The following is a 15,230-nucleotide window of genomic DNA, read 5'->3' on the forward strand; positions in this document are numbered from 1 at the left end:
GGTGCATTTTGGTTTGCCAGTATCCTGACTTACAGTCAAATTTACTATATACCTTCTTATTTTGTATTCTATTAATTAACTCACTTTTATCTGGTAGTTTGTATGCATCTGTTCTGGTGTTATCATTTAATCTTTTATAGTTAATTACCATACGAACTTTACCTCTTATTTGTTCACTATGATTTCTTACCATAAAAGCTGCCGATCTATGTCTAGAAGTAGATCTTCTTATTACTTCTAATTGTAAAAGTTCTTTTATTTGTATATCAAATTCTTTAGTATCTTCATTATTTGCTTCTATAGGTGCTGTTTTTATAGTGTATTCTGAATTAATTATATCTAATTTACACATTATCTCGTTAGCATCCCAATGGGCTAACGGTCTTTCTCCTATTATTTTCATTTTATCTAGTATAGATATTATATTTTCTAAATCTTTTGGACTGTTTATTATTCCTATCTTATCCATTTCTTTTCTAAAATTATAAAACTGGATTTCTATAATTATTAGGGTATTATCTTTTTCTATATCTGTTAAGCATTCTTGTCCTTCTGCATTAAGCAGAGTATAATTTCTAAATTCTTCTAAGTTTTCTTCTAAATTTTTGTTTTCTTTTAACATGTTGTTATTTTGGCATTGGTTATTTTGGCAATCTTCGCAACATGGTTCTGGAAATAAACTTGTTTTATGTGTGTTTAATGTTCTATATACTGTTGGTAATGTTACTGTTTGTACTGGTGTATAAGTTAAGTTTTTAAAAAGCATTATTCCATCTCTTGTTAAGAGACATCCTCCTTTATTTTGGACACAAAAGCGTAGTCCTATAACAAAATCCGATCCTATGTTTAAATCTCTTGCTAATATTTTACTAACATTATAAATTGGGTTATAGAATTTATTGTATGTATTTAAAAAATTTATTTGTGCATTTTCTATGCAATAATTGTAGATATTTTGTCATCCATCCATTTGAAGTATTACGTGAAACGGTCTCTTTTCATCGCCCATAACCAGATTAGGTAAAGAATTGGGAACGTCCGTGGAAAAGCCAAAGCGCTTGTAAACGCACATGCACTTAACAAGACAAGAAGCCTCTCTGATCATTGAATGCAGCTGAAAGTTGTTAAGGGGTGAATAATTGCTCGATTGATTTAGGATCTAAAGTAAATTTTGGCTACAAGTTTAGGGGTGTTTTAATGTATTATCTCAACTTCAAAAGTCCTTTTTATTTTTTTAAACTCTCTATCAAATAAAAAAAGATTATTCGTTTTTTAAACGGAAGGAGGAATATTCTTTACTTCTCTTATAATTACGAATGTTTTAAATACGGTCTAAAAGTTCCTTTTGAGCCATGGATGCAAGTTGATATCTACTTAAAAGGCATATTTCCATATTATGCCATTAACAAAATAAGTTAAGACATAATTAAAGATTTCTACCAATTATTGCAAACGTTAGATGACGGTACAATATTTTGCGGGTTGGATTGGGTATTATACGCAGCAAATATTTAACTCTGAGTTTAATGTTATTCACAAGATAATTAACTCTCATATTTTTTTTAAAATAAGAATAAAATGTATATGGATATTTACTTAAATCAGCCTAATGTCTCTCATTAGTAGGATACGGCCTAGCTAGTTCATTTGTGGCCAGTGAGCTGGAGGTCTCAATGGATAACTTGCTACACTATCCACAATTTTGTTGCATTGTTTTTAAGTTTGATGTAAGGTCCAATCAACTTAACTATTCTATCAATTACTTTAGCTCATTAACGATGAATTGGGAGGATTTTTTTTCTTTTTAGTAGTAGAATAAACTTATATTCACAGGGAAATAGATAACATAGAGCTTGACGTTTCACTACTATGGAAGAAAACCTACCTTGGACAACTTAACAGTAACCAAGAAAAAAAAAATTAAAGAAAGAAAACTAACACAACTAATATACATGACCACCTTCTTATAACACCTTCTTAGGTACTAAGGATGCTCGTAAATACCCTTGTATTGATATACATGATCCAATCGATCACTAGCTTCCACCGATTCATTCATCTGCGTCGTACATGAGCTTGGGTATCTGCACTCTGTATCCTAACCGCATACATTGGTAGTTCAATAATCTCAGCGATCTCATTCAACAACACTTGTTCGGTGATGTTGTCAGTAATACTTCTCATCACCTTTCTGTACGTGTTGTAATCATTCGGAGTTCCTTTATCGACTCTGGTCCTCATCCACACCCATGTTTCGTTAATGGCATCAAAAGAGCACTCTATTATTTTACCAGAGTAATCTGACGGATCAGAACCGTCTGGGAAAACAACTCTATTCCCGTCCATTGGTTTCTTCTTCCCTCGTTTGTGTAGATAAAGCAACCCACGATCCTCCTGGACCACCTCAAACAGGAAGTCAACCGAGTTCATTTCAGGGCATTTCCACTTCAAGAGACCCTCGTGCGTGCGAGGAACATAAGGATCATCCCAACCCTGAAAAATAAGACCATCAGCTTCATGTGAAAGCTTTGGGATAAATTCTTTGAGAAGCTTTGTGACGGTAGAGAGCAGATGAAATTCCTTCCTCCTCACCCTGAAAGGCTCCAACTCATAGCTATAGTAAGGGTTTCTACTCTGGTATATATGTTGACGTTCATAATTCCTTGGCCCAATCACTTGTTTGTTGATCATTCTCCACCGTTCATAAAAGGGCCGCTCAATGACAGACACATGGTTCAGGGCCATCATATCATAAATTAGGTATCTCCTTTCCTGCTTGTGTGTGTCAGGCAAAGTATCAATTACCATCTCTCCATCAAGTAAAGTGAAATGGTGGGTCTTTTCGGCTAAACCTTCACTATTAGTGTGTCTGCACGGAAATCTCATCTGAACCCTCCGGAAGTCTAAATGCCTATCAACTAAGAAACAACCATCCATCGTGATCAGCATCATATACCGTGTCCCATCAGCCTTCCATGTGGCATAGTAGTAACGCTGCCTTAATAACTGCAAGTTGTCCCTGTCAAGAGAGACTGGATGTGAGCCGGGAAATTGCGGGCCTCTGTCATTTTCAGTGCTTGATAACACAACTGTCGTAAACAATTTTGCTGATCTTGTGGGATTGCATCTCCCAAAACGTCATCATTTGACATTACTACTTGTGCTTCACGATTGTCAATCAAAGAAGCCTCATCGTCATTGCCATTCAAATCAAGCTCAGAAGATCTTTTCCACTCAGGTGTTGGAGGACAAACAACCATTTCAGGTTTTTTCTCATGATACAAGGCATATAAGGCATCAATATAGTCGGGCTTATAGATCCCAGGAGGACGAGCATCAGAAAAAATTTTAATTGCCTGGCTGACAGATATCGACAGCGTACGCATAAGATAATGAACGATCATAAACCCAGTGCGATTATGCCCATGTGTGCAATGGAGAAGGATATGCTTCTTTGCGTGTTTCTGACGGGCAAGAAATTGTGAAACCTCATAGACAAATAAATTTACCGACTCATTGTCAGGTACAGCACCATGGCCTCTGCATTGAATCTTTACATGCTTGATGCCTTCTTTCCTCCAATCTGACAATGAATAGTATCGAGTTGTATTGGTGAGATCAATCACCATACCAAGTTTTCTTCCTAAAACTCTCTGTTGGTGGAGGACTTGCCTAAACGAGTATCGTTTGCCCGGAAGAACACAATCGTTGAAAGTTTCATCCAGTGGAACCTTTGAAGGAATAATACAACCTATCTCCTGTCCAAATGCAGGACAATCCAACCAACCTGGAGGAAGTCTGCTGCTAGGCTTCTGTCTCTTTGTCTGAAAGATCTCATCCCGCATTCGTGGTTGACATGGATATGCTGGATGTTGTCTTTTAAGTCTTTGAATCCTTTCCTCCCGCTCGCCACGTGAAATCTCTACAGCACTTTTGACATAATAATCTGCACGCTCGTCACTATGTAATATAATACTACGTTCTTGATCTTCTAATTGGCGTCCAAAAAGCTCATCGTCATCCTCTGGCTGTATTGGCAAGGCATTCAGATCCATGCTGATCATTCAAGTTTCAATACTAAGCATATGTCAAGGTGCCTGTAACCAATTTATAGTTCTTGGAGCGGACGGATAACTAGTAAATTCACGCTTCACCGTACAGCGGAACTGGAAAAAACCCTACAACTAACTAGAATTTTTTTCCCTTTTTTTTAATGATTTCAAACTTGGAAAATCGTAGATAGAGAGAAATAAGGTACGGCAGTTGTTAGAGCGAGAGAGATCAACAGAGTTTATTGATGGTTCAATCCATAGAGTACCTGATTGCGAGGAATTGGAAGTAGAGAGATGGTGGAAAGAAAGCCACATGTGATCGGGTAATATAGGAGCAGGAGAGGGCCTGGCAAGTTTCCAATTTAAAAAAAAAAAAGGATAAGTGGCCCCACAAACTTGTTCCTAAAAAAAATTAAGTCCCTTAAATAACTGGGATAGTTGTGGGACAAATTGTCTGAACAACTTCACGCAGTTATTGAACAACTTCTATTAGTTATCGAACAACTACGCCTAGTACAACTGTGCCTAGTTGTCGAACAACTATCAAAGTTTTTCTATAACTGGGACAAGTTGTTCGAACGAAAAAACTTAAAAAAAGAAACTTAAAAAAAATTTGTCCCTCCACGTAATTTAAAAACCTTGAAGGACTCCTACTTAATTCGACAACTTATTTATCCTTTTTAATCCAAAATACCGAGGAGAGGGATTAGCTAAGAAAAAAAAGAGCCGCACCGGGGAGGTAAGGTAGTTCTTGTAACATATGCATTCCGAAATTATGTATTTGTTGGTATTGATTGCTGATGACGTAGTTTATGTAAAAATCGAATCGATCGATAAACTAAATCGATAAATGTTATTGATTTATTGTTATTGAGTTATTGGATTAACGACTTTTTAATGATTTTATAAAAAAAAATATTGGATTATTGGTTCGATTCGATTTTTCTTATTGGGTTATTGGATAAACCGATAACCCAATAAGAATATATATATGACTTATTATATATTTCTCTTAATTTCTCTTTAATTTCTACCGATTAACAAATTTATTATTTCAATTATACAAATTCTTATTTTTCCTGACAACATTTAGTTCAAACTTGAAGATTCTTGTAAATTAAAACACATCACGTAGGATTTTTGGTTGCAACTAAGATTCGATTTTTTTTATGTTAGTTACTACTATTTTTATTTTTATTTTTATTTTATGAGTATTTTCTAATCGGTTAAATCGAAAATCGAACCGTTAAGGACTAATAAACGATAAACTGAAAACCAATAAAAAAAATTTATTATTGGTTTAGTTATTGGTTTAGCATATTTAAAAAATAAAAAACTAATAAACTAAACCGATAATATATAAAATCGAACCGAACGAACCGATTGCTAATGCAACTAATTATGATTGATACATATGTCCGCAGACGGCAGACATAACACAAGTGAAGTGAATTTAAACTTTGAAAGCGAAATTAAAACAATCTGACTATAAAAATTCTAAGCACACAATCTTTTCATAATTATTCCCAATATGTTCATTTTAAACTCGATCCAATGAAGAATAGGCTAACAATCCAATACGTTGGCACCATGAAAGTGGTATTATGCTTCACATTGCAATATTATGTACCCCATAAAGTACCAGTATGTAAATGACTTTTCCGTGCTGACTATAGGCAGGGGCGGAGCTACCCTTGGGATAGGGGTTCATCCAAATCTCCTTTGGCGAAAAACTATGCTATACATATATGATTAACAATATTTTTTATGTATACATAGTAGATGTGAGCCCCCTTCAGTTGGTTCGTATATTCACTTATGAATCCCCTGAAAATCCCGACTCCACCACTGACTATAAGGGAGCGAATATGCATGTATTCTCCCTTGTGAAAATGTAGCATTACATAGAGGGGGACATAACATTTTCGAGTAATGAAAGAAACATTATTAATAAAGTTTTTTCTAACATATCGTAAGCAATTTATGATAATTTCTGGGTTTACCACTGGCAAACCTTTAATTAGGCAGCAAAAATCAACGTGTGGGAGAACTTACACATTTCAAGAGAAAGATACCCAAACCACATGTAGAACTGTAAAATGTAAGAAAATATAAGGTACAATTTGTGTTGCACATCTCATGTATGAACACTGAAAGTTTGTAATATATCCAGTTACCGCCTTTCATAAAGTTACAGAAACATACCGTGTGTATCACACAAAGTGCGGTCTGGAGTGTACCAGACTCCACCTCTAGTAATGATGATAATACATGTACTTGTGACAGAAAAACTCAAAGCGAGCATCATTTTATCTTTTATGACTGACTTTAAGATGCTAGAAACAGGAAAGCGAATATATGTTAGGTCATTACATTGAAGTACATTTTGTAACTGAATGGAACATTTTGTAACTGAATGGACCAGTTCCTTAACCCTTTAGCTTCATACCTTTGTTACTAAATCTGATCTTATGGCTTGCCTGGTTCATCTTCGTCCTGAAGCTCGTGCTGCACGCACTACTTTGGTCCGCTAGTTTTTGAAGGGCCACATCTCTCCACCATAACATCATACAGTTGCTTCCCGTTCTATTTTTGAAATTTAATCAGATTAAACCGCACAACTCACAAGTGATACACATGGTAAGATTAAAAGCACTTACAAAAATTACTGGGAAAAAGTGCACTTGTCCCTCGGGTTTTGTCTGATTCTCCTTAAAATAAACCAAAATTGGAAAAGTTGGCCACCATAGTTCCCAGTTCAGAAATGACGAATATCTGTTCACATCATTTGAATCAGCTATTTGGCCAAACTGACGTATAGCAAAGATTGTCTTCTACTTACTTCCAGCGGTTCTTTCCACCCACAAAAACATTTTCACCCGACTCCTCGAGCTGCTCCCCAACTTTCACCTCCTGTAATCAAGTTAATATAGCAATTAAAAAGAACAAATAATATTCTACATAACAATATATAAATTGCTTGCATTAGATTCATACAAATAAGGATGTAACCGCATGTCATACAAAGTTGTGTTTCACTACCATATTAGCCATGAGACCTATGTATGGTAATTAGTCAAATCAAAGAGCCTTCTAAAATTCAAGGACACATCAAGTCAATTTTGGGACACCAATTTGCTTATCACAACGGTAGAAAATATGATACGAGGTCATTGTAATTGTAATCCCTATTACATAAACACATTGTTTTCTGTTACCACTCCCAACGGAATTAAATTAGAGTTAAGAAAGAATACATAGGAGGGAATTATTTTATCTATTTTTCTTTTAATATCTACTTTTTTTGTCTGTTTATCGTCTCTTTATCTGAGCATGTATTACTAAACAGTGCATATTTACTGAAGGACCACGAAAACATACCAGAGCTTCATCATCAAAGACAAATCTCACTCTTGTTGTCTGCAAGGGAAAACCAACGAGAATCAATAATGAGGAAGGCCAGCTCGATAGATGCTGCATCATGAATGAGGTTAAGGTAACTAAGATGATAAATAGAATGAACAGATGAGCCATTATTAGATTCCGCGAAATTGAAGAAGCTTCCCATCATAACTTAGAGGTCATGGGTTCAACTCTTCACAGAAGATTCTGAAGTGCTTTTACTTCTTTATAATTGGGGTTGTTGGTCATTCTTGAGTTATGTGCTCCTTGACTAATCCATCGAGCAGTCTGTTCAACTCAGAAGCATGAGTTGCCAAAGTAATCCACCAATTTAGAGTTGATGGTCTCACAGCAGGTGTGTTGTTGGAATTCGAACCTAGAATCTCTAGGTTGTTCTCTGACGTACTTTAGCAAGTTTCTCAAGGCAATATAAGCAAAAATCTTTTCTACTAATCTTCTCTACGTACAACTCATGCACCACACAAGGCTAGAAAAAGTTCAGCATCATTGAATTCCCACCCAACAAATTTTTTGTTTGTGAAAGCCACAAACTTTAAACATGTAAATGCGCATCAAGTATAGGAAAGCCTAGTGTCAATGATCTCCACAGCACAGGTGCCCAGTACATGACAGGAAATTTTGTTGTCATCCATGACGAAACCGCTTAAAACAGTAGTAACACACAATAGCATTCTAAATAAGACAATTACGGTTTTGCTGTCCATCTCATTTGTGAAAAAGGACGGGGTACCTGGAATAACAGGAGTAATCCAAGAAGACCAATAGGAACAGCTGCTGGTAGATTTTCCGCATAAAATAAACCACCAGATAGCCCTGTTCATGCCAAAATGTAAGAAATTAGAAAAAAAACACTAGAGAAAAAGATGTATAACTTAACATAAATGATAGCGGGCAGGTACGGAGAGAAATTCTTCACAAATAATCAGCTTGTTTGGATGGTTGTTACATAGCGTTTCACAATGTATTGTGCGGTAACGTACTGCTCTAGGCTGTATTGTTTTGATGAATACAGCATTTGGACAGATTATACTGTATACCGTAACTTCATATACCACGCAACAACAATTGGAAGAATAAGCTTATAATATTATGAAAGAAAAGCACTATGAGATTGAGTTATATAGGGCAAAAGGTAAAATATGATTACTAAATAAAAAAAACAAGGAAATTCTAAGCGATCACACCAAACAAGTCGTTACATTATATGAAACTTCTCATTGTTATGTAACAATGGATTTAGTAATACGATATAATCAAATTTAAGTAACAATAAAAGCACACATTGTATTTGTAGTATCAAACTAACAATACACCATGTAAATATCCAAACAAGGTGTAAAACACAACCAAAGGTGTTCAATTTTAACTATAAATTTCTTAATGTGACTTCTCAGGAAAGAGAGATTAGTAGAATGCACCTAGAAGAACAATTGGAATTCGGTAATCGGGGTCAGGAACAATAGTCTCCTTCTTTACAAGTTTCCTCCGCATCTGCCAAACCATGATCATTAGCCCAAATTTCAAGGCAATTATAGTTAGATACAATAAGACCTCTTTATAACAACATTTCATTGTAATGTTCGAGTTTCCTTTGAACCGACTTTCATATTATGTTATATTACATGTTCTTTATAATGGCATCTCACTATAGAAGCCAAAAAATATCCAAACAAACAACGCCGTTAGAGAGAGGGTTGACTACAACAACAACAAACTGCATCTGCCAAACCATGATCCATTAGCCCAAATTTCAAGGCAACTATATTAGATACAGTACGACCTCTTTATAACAACGTTTCACTATAATGTCCAGAGTTTTCTTTGAACCGACTTTCATATTATGTTATATTACATAACCCTCAGGGGTTGGCCTGGTGGTAATTGGCTTGAGCTTTGGGGTGCTCCCTTACAACATCTCAAGTTCGATACCCACTGGGTGCAAACAATTTCTGAGGGCTATCGGACTGGGTGAAATCTTGAATTATCCGTGGTGCACTTGCGGGAAACTCCTTGCCGAGGGCCTGTGCACCACCGGGATTAGTCGGGACTCGAAGAGTCTCGGACACTCGGTGCAAGTAAGAAAAAAAAGAAAAAGGTTCAAAAATAGCCTGAACTTTCTGAAATAGATCAAAAATGTCCCTCGTTAGATTTTTGGCTCAAAAATACCCTCCGTTAAATATTTGGCTCAAAAATACCCCTCCTTCTAAAGGAATTCGGAAAAGGATCAAAAATATCCCTGAACTATCTGAAATGACTGAAAAATTACCCCTCTGTTAAATATTTGGCTCAAAAATACCCCTCCCTTTAATGAAATTCCACCAAGCATGCCACCTAGATTAAAAAAAACCACGCGACTATGCCACATTACCATTCACATTTAAAATGTTAGTATTTTTTAATTATATGACATTCCTTTCTTCTTTATTTTTATTTTTATTTTTATTTTTTTGCAAAGCAGTGAAACGGAAAAACCAAAAAACCAATCTTTTGCTAATTACTTCATTAGTGTTTTAAAAGTTCTAGATTTCACCTTTTTATTAGTGTTTTGAAAGTTCTAAATTTCATCTTGTTATTGTTGTTTGGGATGAGGGACAGCTTGATCTTGATCTGATGTTGACTCGGAGGAGGAGCTAGAATTTTAACTTTTAAGCTAGCAAATGTTGATGTACTAATAATTGAGTTGAATTTACTACATGCAAATTCTTTTTCAAAATAAATGAATTCCTTTTATCACTTGTTTAATCATTCGAAATGAATTCATTTTTCTAAATTCAGTTTTGATGAATAATCTTATTATTTTTAGAACAAGTTCGAAAAGAAGTAAAATGATACTTAATATTGATAAATTATTCTTTAATTATGTCATTTATTAACTTCTTGAAGATGTGTGTCACATTCAAAGATTCATTAATTTTAGATTAGAGGAGGGATTTATTAAATCATTTTAACATAAGCATTTTGAGTAAAAGCTAGCGAAGCCAAACACATCTTTTGAGTAACTAATTTGAAGTTTAGTTTGAAATTTATTATTTTTATGAGTAAATCTTAATTTTAACTTTTATAATGGCTTAATAATTAATGAGTTTATCAGTTTAATAAGACTCTTTTGTTGGGTTTCACACTTTTAAACCTATTAACAGGAAAAAACTTGTTTTTAGATGATCAAAGGAATTTGATAATGCGATGTTACATTTAATAAATTTTTTTTAAAAAAATATTATGTAAACACCATTTCTCTATTTTGTTTAAAAATGAAAAAGCCTTGTAAGTATTGTCTGTTTCACTGACGTTTTTAAATAAAAATAAAAATAAAGAAGAAAGAAATGTCATATAATTAAAAAATACTAACATTTTACATTTTGGATGGTAATATGGCATAGTCACGTAGTTTTTTTTATCTAGGTGGCATGCTTGGTGGAATTTCGTTAAGGGGAGGGGTATTTTTGAGCCAAATATTTAACAAAGAGGTATTTTTGAGCTATTTCAGATAGTTTAAGGGTATTTTTGATCCTTTTCCAAAGTCCGTTAGAGGGAGGGGTATTTTTGAGCCAAATATTTAACGGAGGGGTATTTTTGAGTCAAAAATCTAACGAGGAATATTTTTGAGCTATTTCAGATAGTTCAGGGGTATTTTTGAGTTTTTTTCAAAAATAAAAAAAATATTATGTTATATTACATGTTCTTCGTAATGGCATCTCACTCTAGAAGCCAATTCAAACAAATAACAGCGTTATAGAGAAGTTTGACAACAACAATACTAATAAACTCAGTGAAATCCCACAATTGAGGTACTACTAGTAACAATTCTCATGAAGAATCCAAATTTCAAAGGGAAAAGTAGAGAATACTCTCTCTGTTCACTTTTACTTGTCATGTTTCACTTCGCTAGACTCAATTTGACTAATTTTTTGAGCTAAATTCAACTGGACTAAATGAATATTTAAAATCTAAAATTTGGATATTTAAAAACTACAGAGAAACATAGTAAATTGCAATTTTCTCATATTTGGTCAAAGATGATGCAATTTGACTCTCAAAAAGTAAAATATGACAAATAAAAGTGAAGGGATGGAATATGAATTAACTAACCATAGACGAGAAGTATAGTAAGTTGCAATCTTTCTCATATTTGGTCAAAGATCATGCAATTTGACTCTCGAAAATTAAAATATGATAAGTAAATACGAATTAACTAACCACAGAGGTGACAGTGAGATGGATTCTCTTGACAGCACTGAAGTTTCTGATGAAAAGAGCATGACTATTGATCTCTTTACCATAAAATGAGCTCTGTAATTTCGTCACAGCCACTCGCCCACCAGCTACTTCTCTTTCTGATTCTAATAACGTACAAAACAAAATATTAGTTTGAAATACAAACCACACACGGTGGTAGGTGTCAGGTATCCCGTGCAATTAGTCGGTACGTACAAGTCAAACCACACACTTAACAAAGATTGCTTTTACAGAATTTGCTTAACTGAGCAGAGTAGTAGTAGTGAAGTGGGAAGCTGAGAGAAGAGCACTCTCCATAGCTATTTCTCCAACTTTGCTTTGAAATTGAAAGGAGTGAAAGGCTCTATCCAATTTGTTCCATTGCAAGCCACTGGTATGTCTTAAAGCTCAAAGGGTGAAATTGTCAAAATACAACAAGTATTTAAGACTTTTTTTTTGGGTTTTTTTTTTTTTTTTTCTATCCGGTGTTCGGTACCCGCATCAGAGCCCGACTAATCCGAATTCACATCGGGTAGGGTCCCATTCAGGGTAGCGCTCCAATAGAGTTTTTACAATGCCCAGATCGACCCTCGACCTCTCATCCGCTGCGCCATAACCCATGCTGGTAATATAGGTGCGGATAATTTGATATAATTGAGACGTTACATAAAAATTATTAATTTGAAATCAAATAAATTATGATTATTGATCTCATATTTACTTTACCGGAATTGAACTTAAAAGTATCAAATTATACTAAATTTGGATGATAATACATAACATTTTTATAATTAATTAATTAATCAAAGCTTTTAATAGGAAAAATATCATAAATACACCTTTAACTCATCATATTATGTATCTCGACATAATCAAAATCGAAAACAATGTATTAGGAGCTAATGACGTATCTTTACAAGGAAAAAATATATATATTTTTTGAATATATTATATATTTCGACAAACTCAAAATTGAAAAAGAATATCGATAGTTAGCCTCCAAAACGTAGTTTCCTGCAAAACATACCCAAAGTACATCATATCTAAGAAACTTGCATATTTTCATAGTGTTAATAGTCGAAAGTGCTATATTTCTATAGCACATCATCTAACATAAAATCTAACATAAAGAAATTTAGCACTAATGTGCATATCTATGGTGGTGAAATGTGAATTGATTTTTAGGTAGATAACAAATTTAAAAAGTTATAGAAATTTTTGACACCTAAAATGGAGTTGTAAAACACCGGTTATAGGGTATACCATGGAGGGGTTAGTGTTACATTTTGAAGATTATGTTGTTAAATAGGCATAACTAAATAGAGGTCCCCATATTCTGTCTCGGACTGCTGCAGTAAAAAAAAAGAATTGTTGCAGCAGAAAAAGTTATCGTCGTTGCGGTAGCTAATATTTAGTCGTGAACCGCTGCATTGGTATTATAACCACTACGGAGGTAATGCATAGTACTTTGATAATTTAAAAATTTTAAAAATATTTTTCATTCCTCACTTTTTTAAAACATGAGAGAGCGTTGAGGAAGGTAATTTTCTAGAATGTGGAAGTTTTCATTTTTTGAAGTTAAGTTTATTACATTCTAAACTTGAAATTACTGAAAATCATTAGAAAATTTCTCATGGGAAAATTTAGGATTTAACCCTAATACATGAAATTGGTGTAAAATCATGAAAATGAGTATAAAATCAATAGATAATGATTCTAGAGTGTTAGAAAACACTAACGAAAGTAAAATTTTAGTTATTCGTGCTAAATGAAGTAGAGTTCATGAGGTTTGAAGGTAGGAAAATCTTAAATTAATGAATTAAGAGAAACTCCTGGTTAAAGTTGTTGATTTTGAACCCCTAATGGTTAAGAGGGATGGATGGATTAAAATAAGTGTGTCGTCTTGTTGTTTTAGATTAAGAACAAGTTGAAAGGAAAGAAAAAAGGCAAGCTTGTGGCCTGGAGGTGATTTTGAGTAAGGAACCGAGGTAGGTTATGGTTTATTATAGCAGTTAGACTTGCTTGACTCTGTGCTTATATGTGAATTAAGGATTTATGATCCCTTTTGAGCACTACTTATAATTATTGACTTGCATTACATATTCATATTCAATGATATTGTTAAAATGCTGATGAGGATATTATGGAAATCATGATGATATTGAGATTGTTGATGATGTTGATGAGATTGAGAAGAGAAAGAGAAGATGCACATCTTGTATACGTATATTCATTTGCGTGCATCGAATGTTCAGTCATAATCTTATGTGGTGATGCAACTTATTGCCAAATTTGACTAAATACAAACATGTACGAATATGAGTTTGTATTCTCTCTTAGGTGAAGTTCCATAATTGTGTATTTGTCTTCGATTATAAGTTATGTGATGATCTTTGCATCTATTTGATTTACCTATTTGTATGGTGTCAGATTGAGTTGACCTATGATGCCTACCGTACTTATTGAAGTACTGATGCTACCTGTACTTTTCTTTTTGTTGATTTTCGGGCGTTTGATACAAGACCTTGACATTAGCTAGCAGTTTCAAGGGTGAGCACCATGAATGGGAAGACTTTGAATCTTCTTATCAGCATTCATGTCCCTTGTTTTGGGACAAAATTTTTTTTATCTACGTTCTTATTTTAAATAATTATTTAGTTTTAAGACTTAATTTCTCTCAGATGTTCTTGTACGGTGACTTCAACTCCCAGAGATATAATAAATAGAGATTTCTACACTTATTAGCTTATGGATGTTTATTTTGGTTTGACATTTTACTTAATTGAATAAAGGCCTTTGGGAATGTGTTTGAGATGAGATTAAATTATAATGAATGTGAAAGCGATACTTGAGTTAGTGATGGATGAGTTTAGCATGGTTCTCCCATCATAGGTTAGGTGGATGTCAATCATGACCGTTTAGGCCGTGACAACATCAAACATAATTTGAAGCTGACACTAACTGAAGGTGAAGGAATGATAATGATGTCTGATATGCAAAAGGTTTGTTGTAGCAATTGTTATTTAACACTTTCATATGATTTTTGTTTAATAGGATCTTCATCCAGCACTTGTCGAAATAATGTCAAAGGATGAACATAGATGGTATGCTAGACATATATGGAACAACTGGAGGAAGGAGCGGAGGGGTGAAAAAAGAATAAAGAAAGTTCGATGGGTTGCTAGGGAATTATTTGAAGTCTATTTACAAGAAAAACTTGATGAATTATGTTAGGAGAAGGCACTGTGGAAGATTTGTTAAAGCACAAAACGGGCATGGTGCCGGGATATTTTCAAAGAAATAGCAAGTGTGATGCGGTTAAGAACGATATACATGAGATATTCAATAGTTGGATTTTGAATGTTAGGTTCAAATCAATCATCGCTATGCTAGAGAAAGTTAGAGTCAAAAGTCACAGAGAGTATGAATCAAATGAGAGAGTTTTCTGAAAGATAGATCACTGAAGCATCACCCGTGGCCGTGGAATTTCTTAATAGAGAATCTGAACATGCAGTCATATGTTAGATGAAGGAAATACAG

The 15,230-nt window shown here is 34.2% G+C and overlaps 2 protein-coding genes across 2 annotated transcripts; both read right to left on the bottom strand.

Moving 5' to 3' along the window:
- Positions 1 to 1,838: 1,838 nt before the first annotated feature.
- Positions 1,839 to 4,375, bottom strand: LOC107866889 (mRNA-capping enzyme-like). The gene is given in 2 exon segments (XM_016712900.2): positions 1,839 to 3,065; positions 3,068 to 4,375. Coding segments are annotated over 2 exon segments (2,007 nt in total). The 5' UTR covers positions 4,065 to 4,375; the 3' UTR covers positions 1,839 to 2,055.
- A 1,789-nt stretch (positions 4,376 to 6,164) lies between these two features.
- Positions 6,165 to 12,166, bottom strand: LOC107866890. Its single transcript, XM_016712901.2, has 8 exons — positions 11,957 to 12,166; positions 11,673 to 11,815; positions 8,894 to 8,966; positions 8,206 to 8,288; positions 7,434 to 7,472; positions 6,895 to 6,965; positions 6,713 to 6,827; positions 6,165 to 6,638 (listed from the first exon to the last, which is right to left on the bottom strand). The coding sequence occupies exons 1-8, from the start codon at positions 12,006 to 12,008 to the stop codon at positions 6,570 to 6,572; spliced, it is 645 nt and encodes a 214-aa protein (XP_016568387.2). The 5' UTR covers positions 12,009 to 12,166; the 3' UTR covers positions 6,165 to 6,569.
- Between the last annotated feature and the right edge of the window lie 3,064 nt (positions 12,167 to 15,230).

Source organism: Capsicum annuum, chromosome 4, assembly GCF_002878395.1.
Source record: "Capsicum annuum cultivar UCD-10X-F1 chromosome 4, UCD10Xv1.1, whole genome shotgun sequence".
Taxonomy (NCBI): domain Eukaryota; kingdom Viridiplantae; phylum Streptophyta; class Magnoliopsida; order Solanales; family Solanaceae; genus Capsicum; species Capsicum annuum.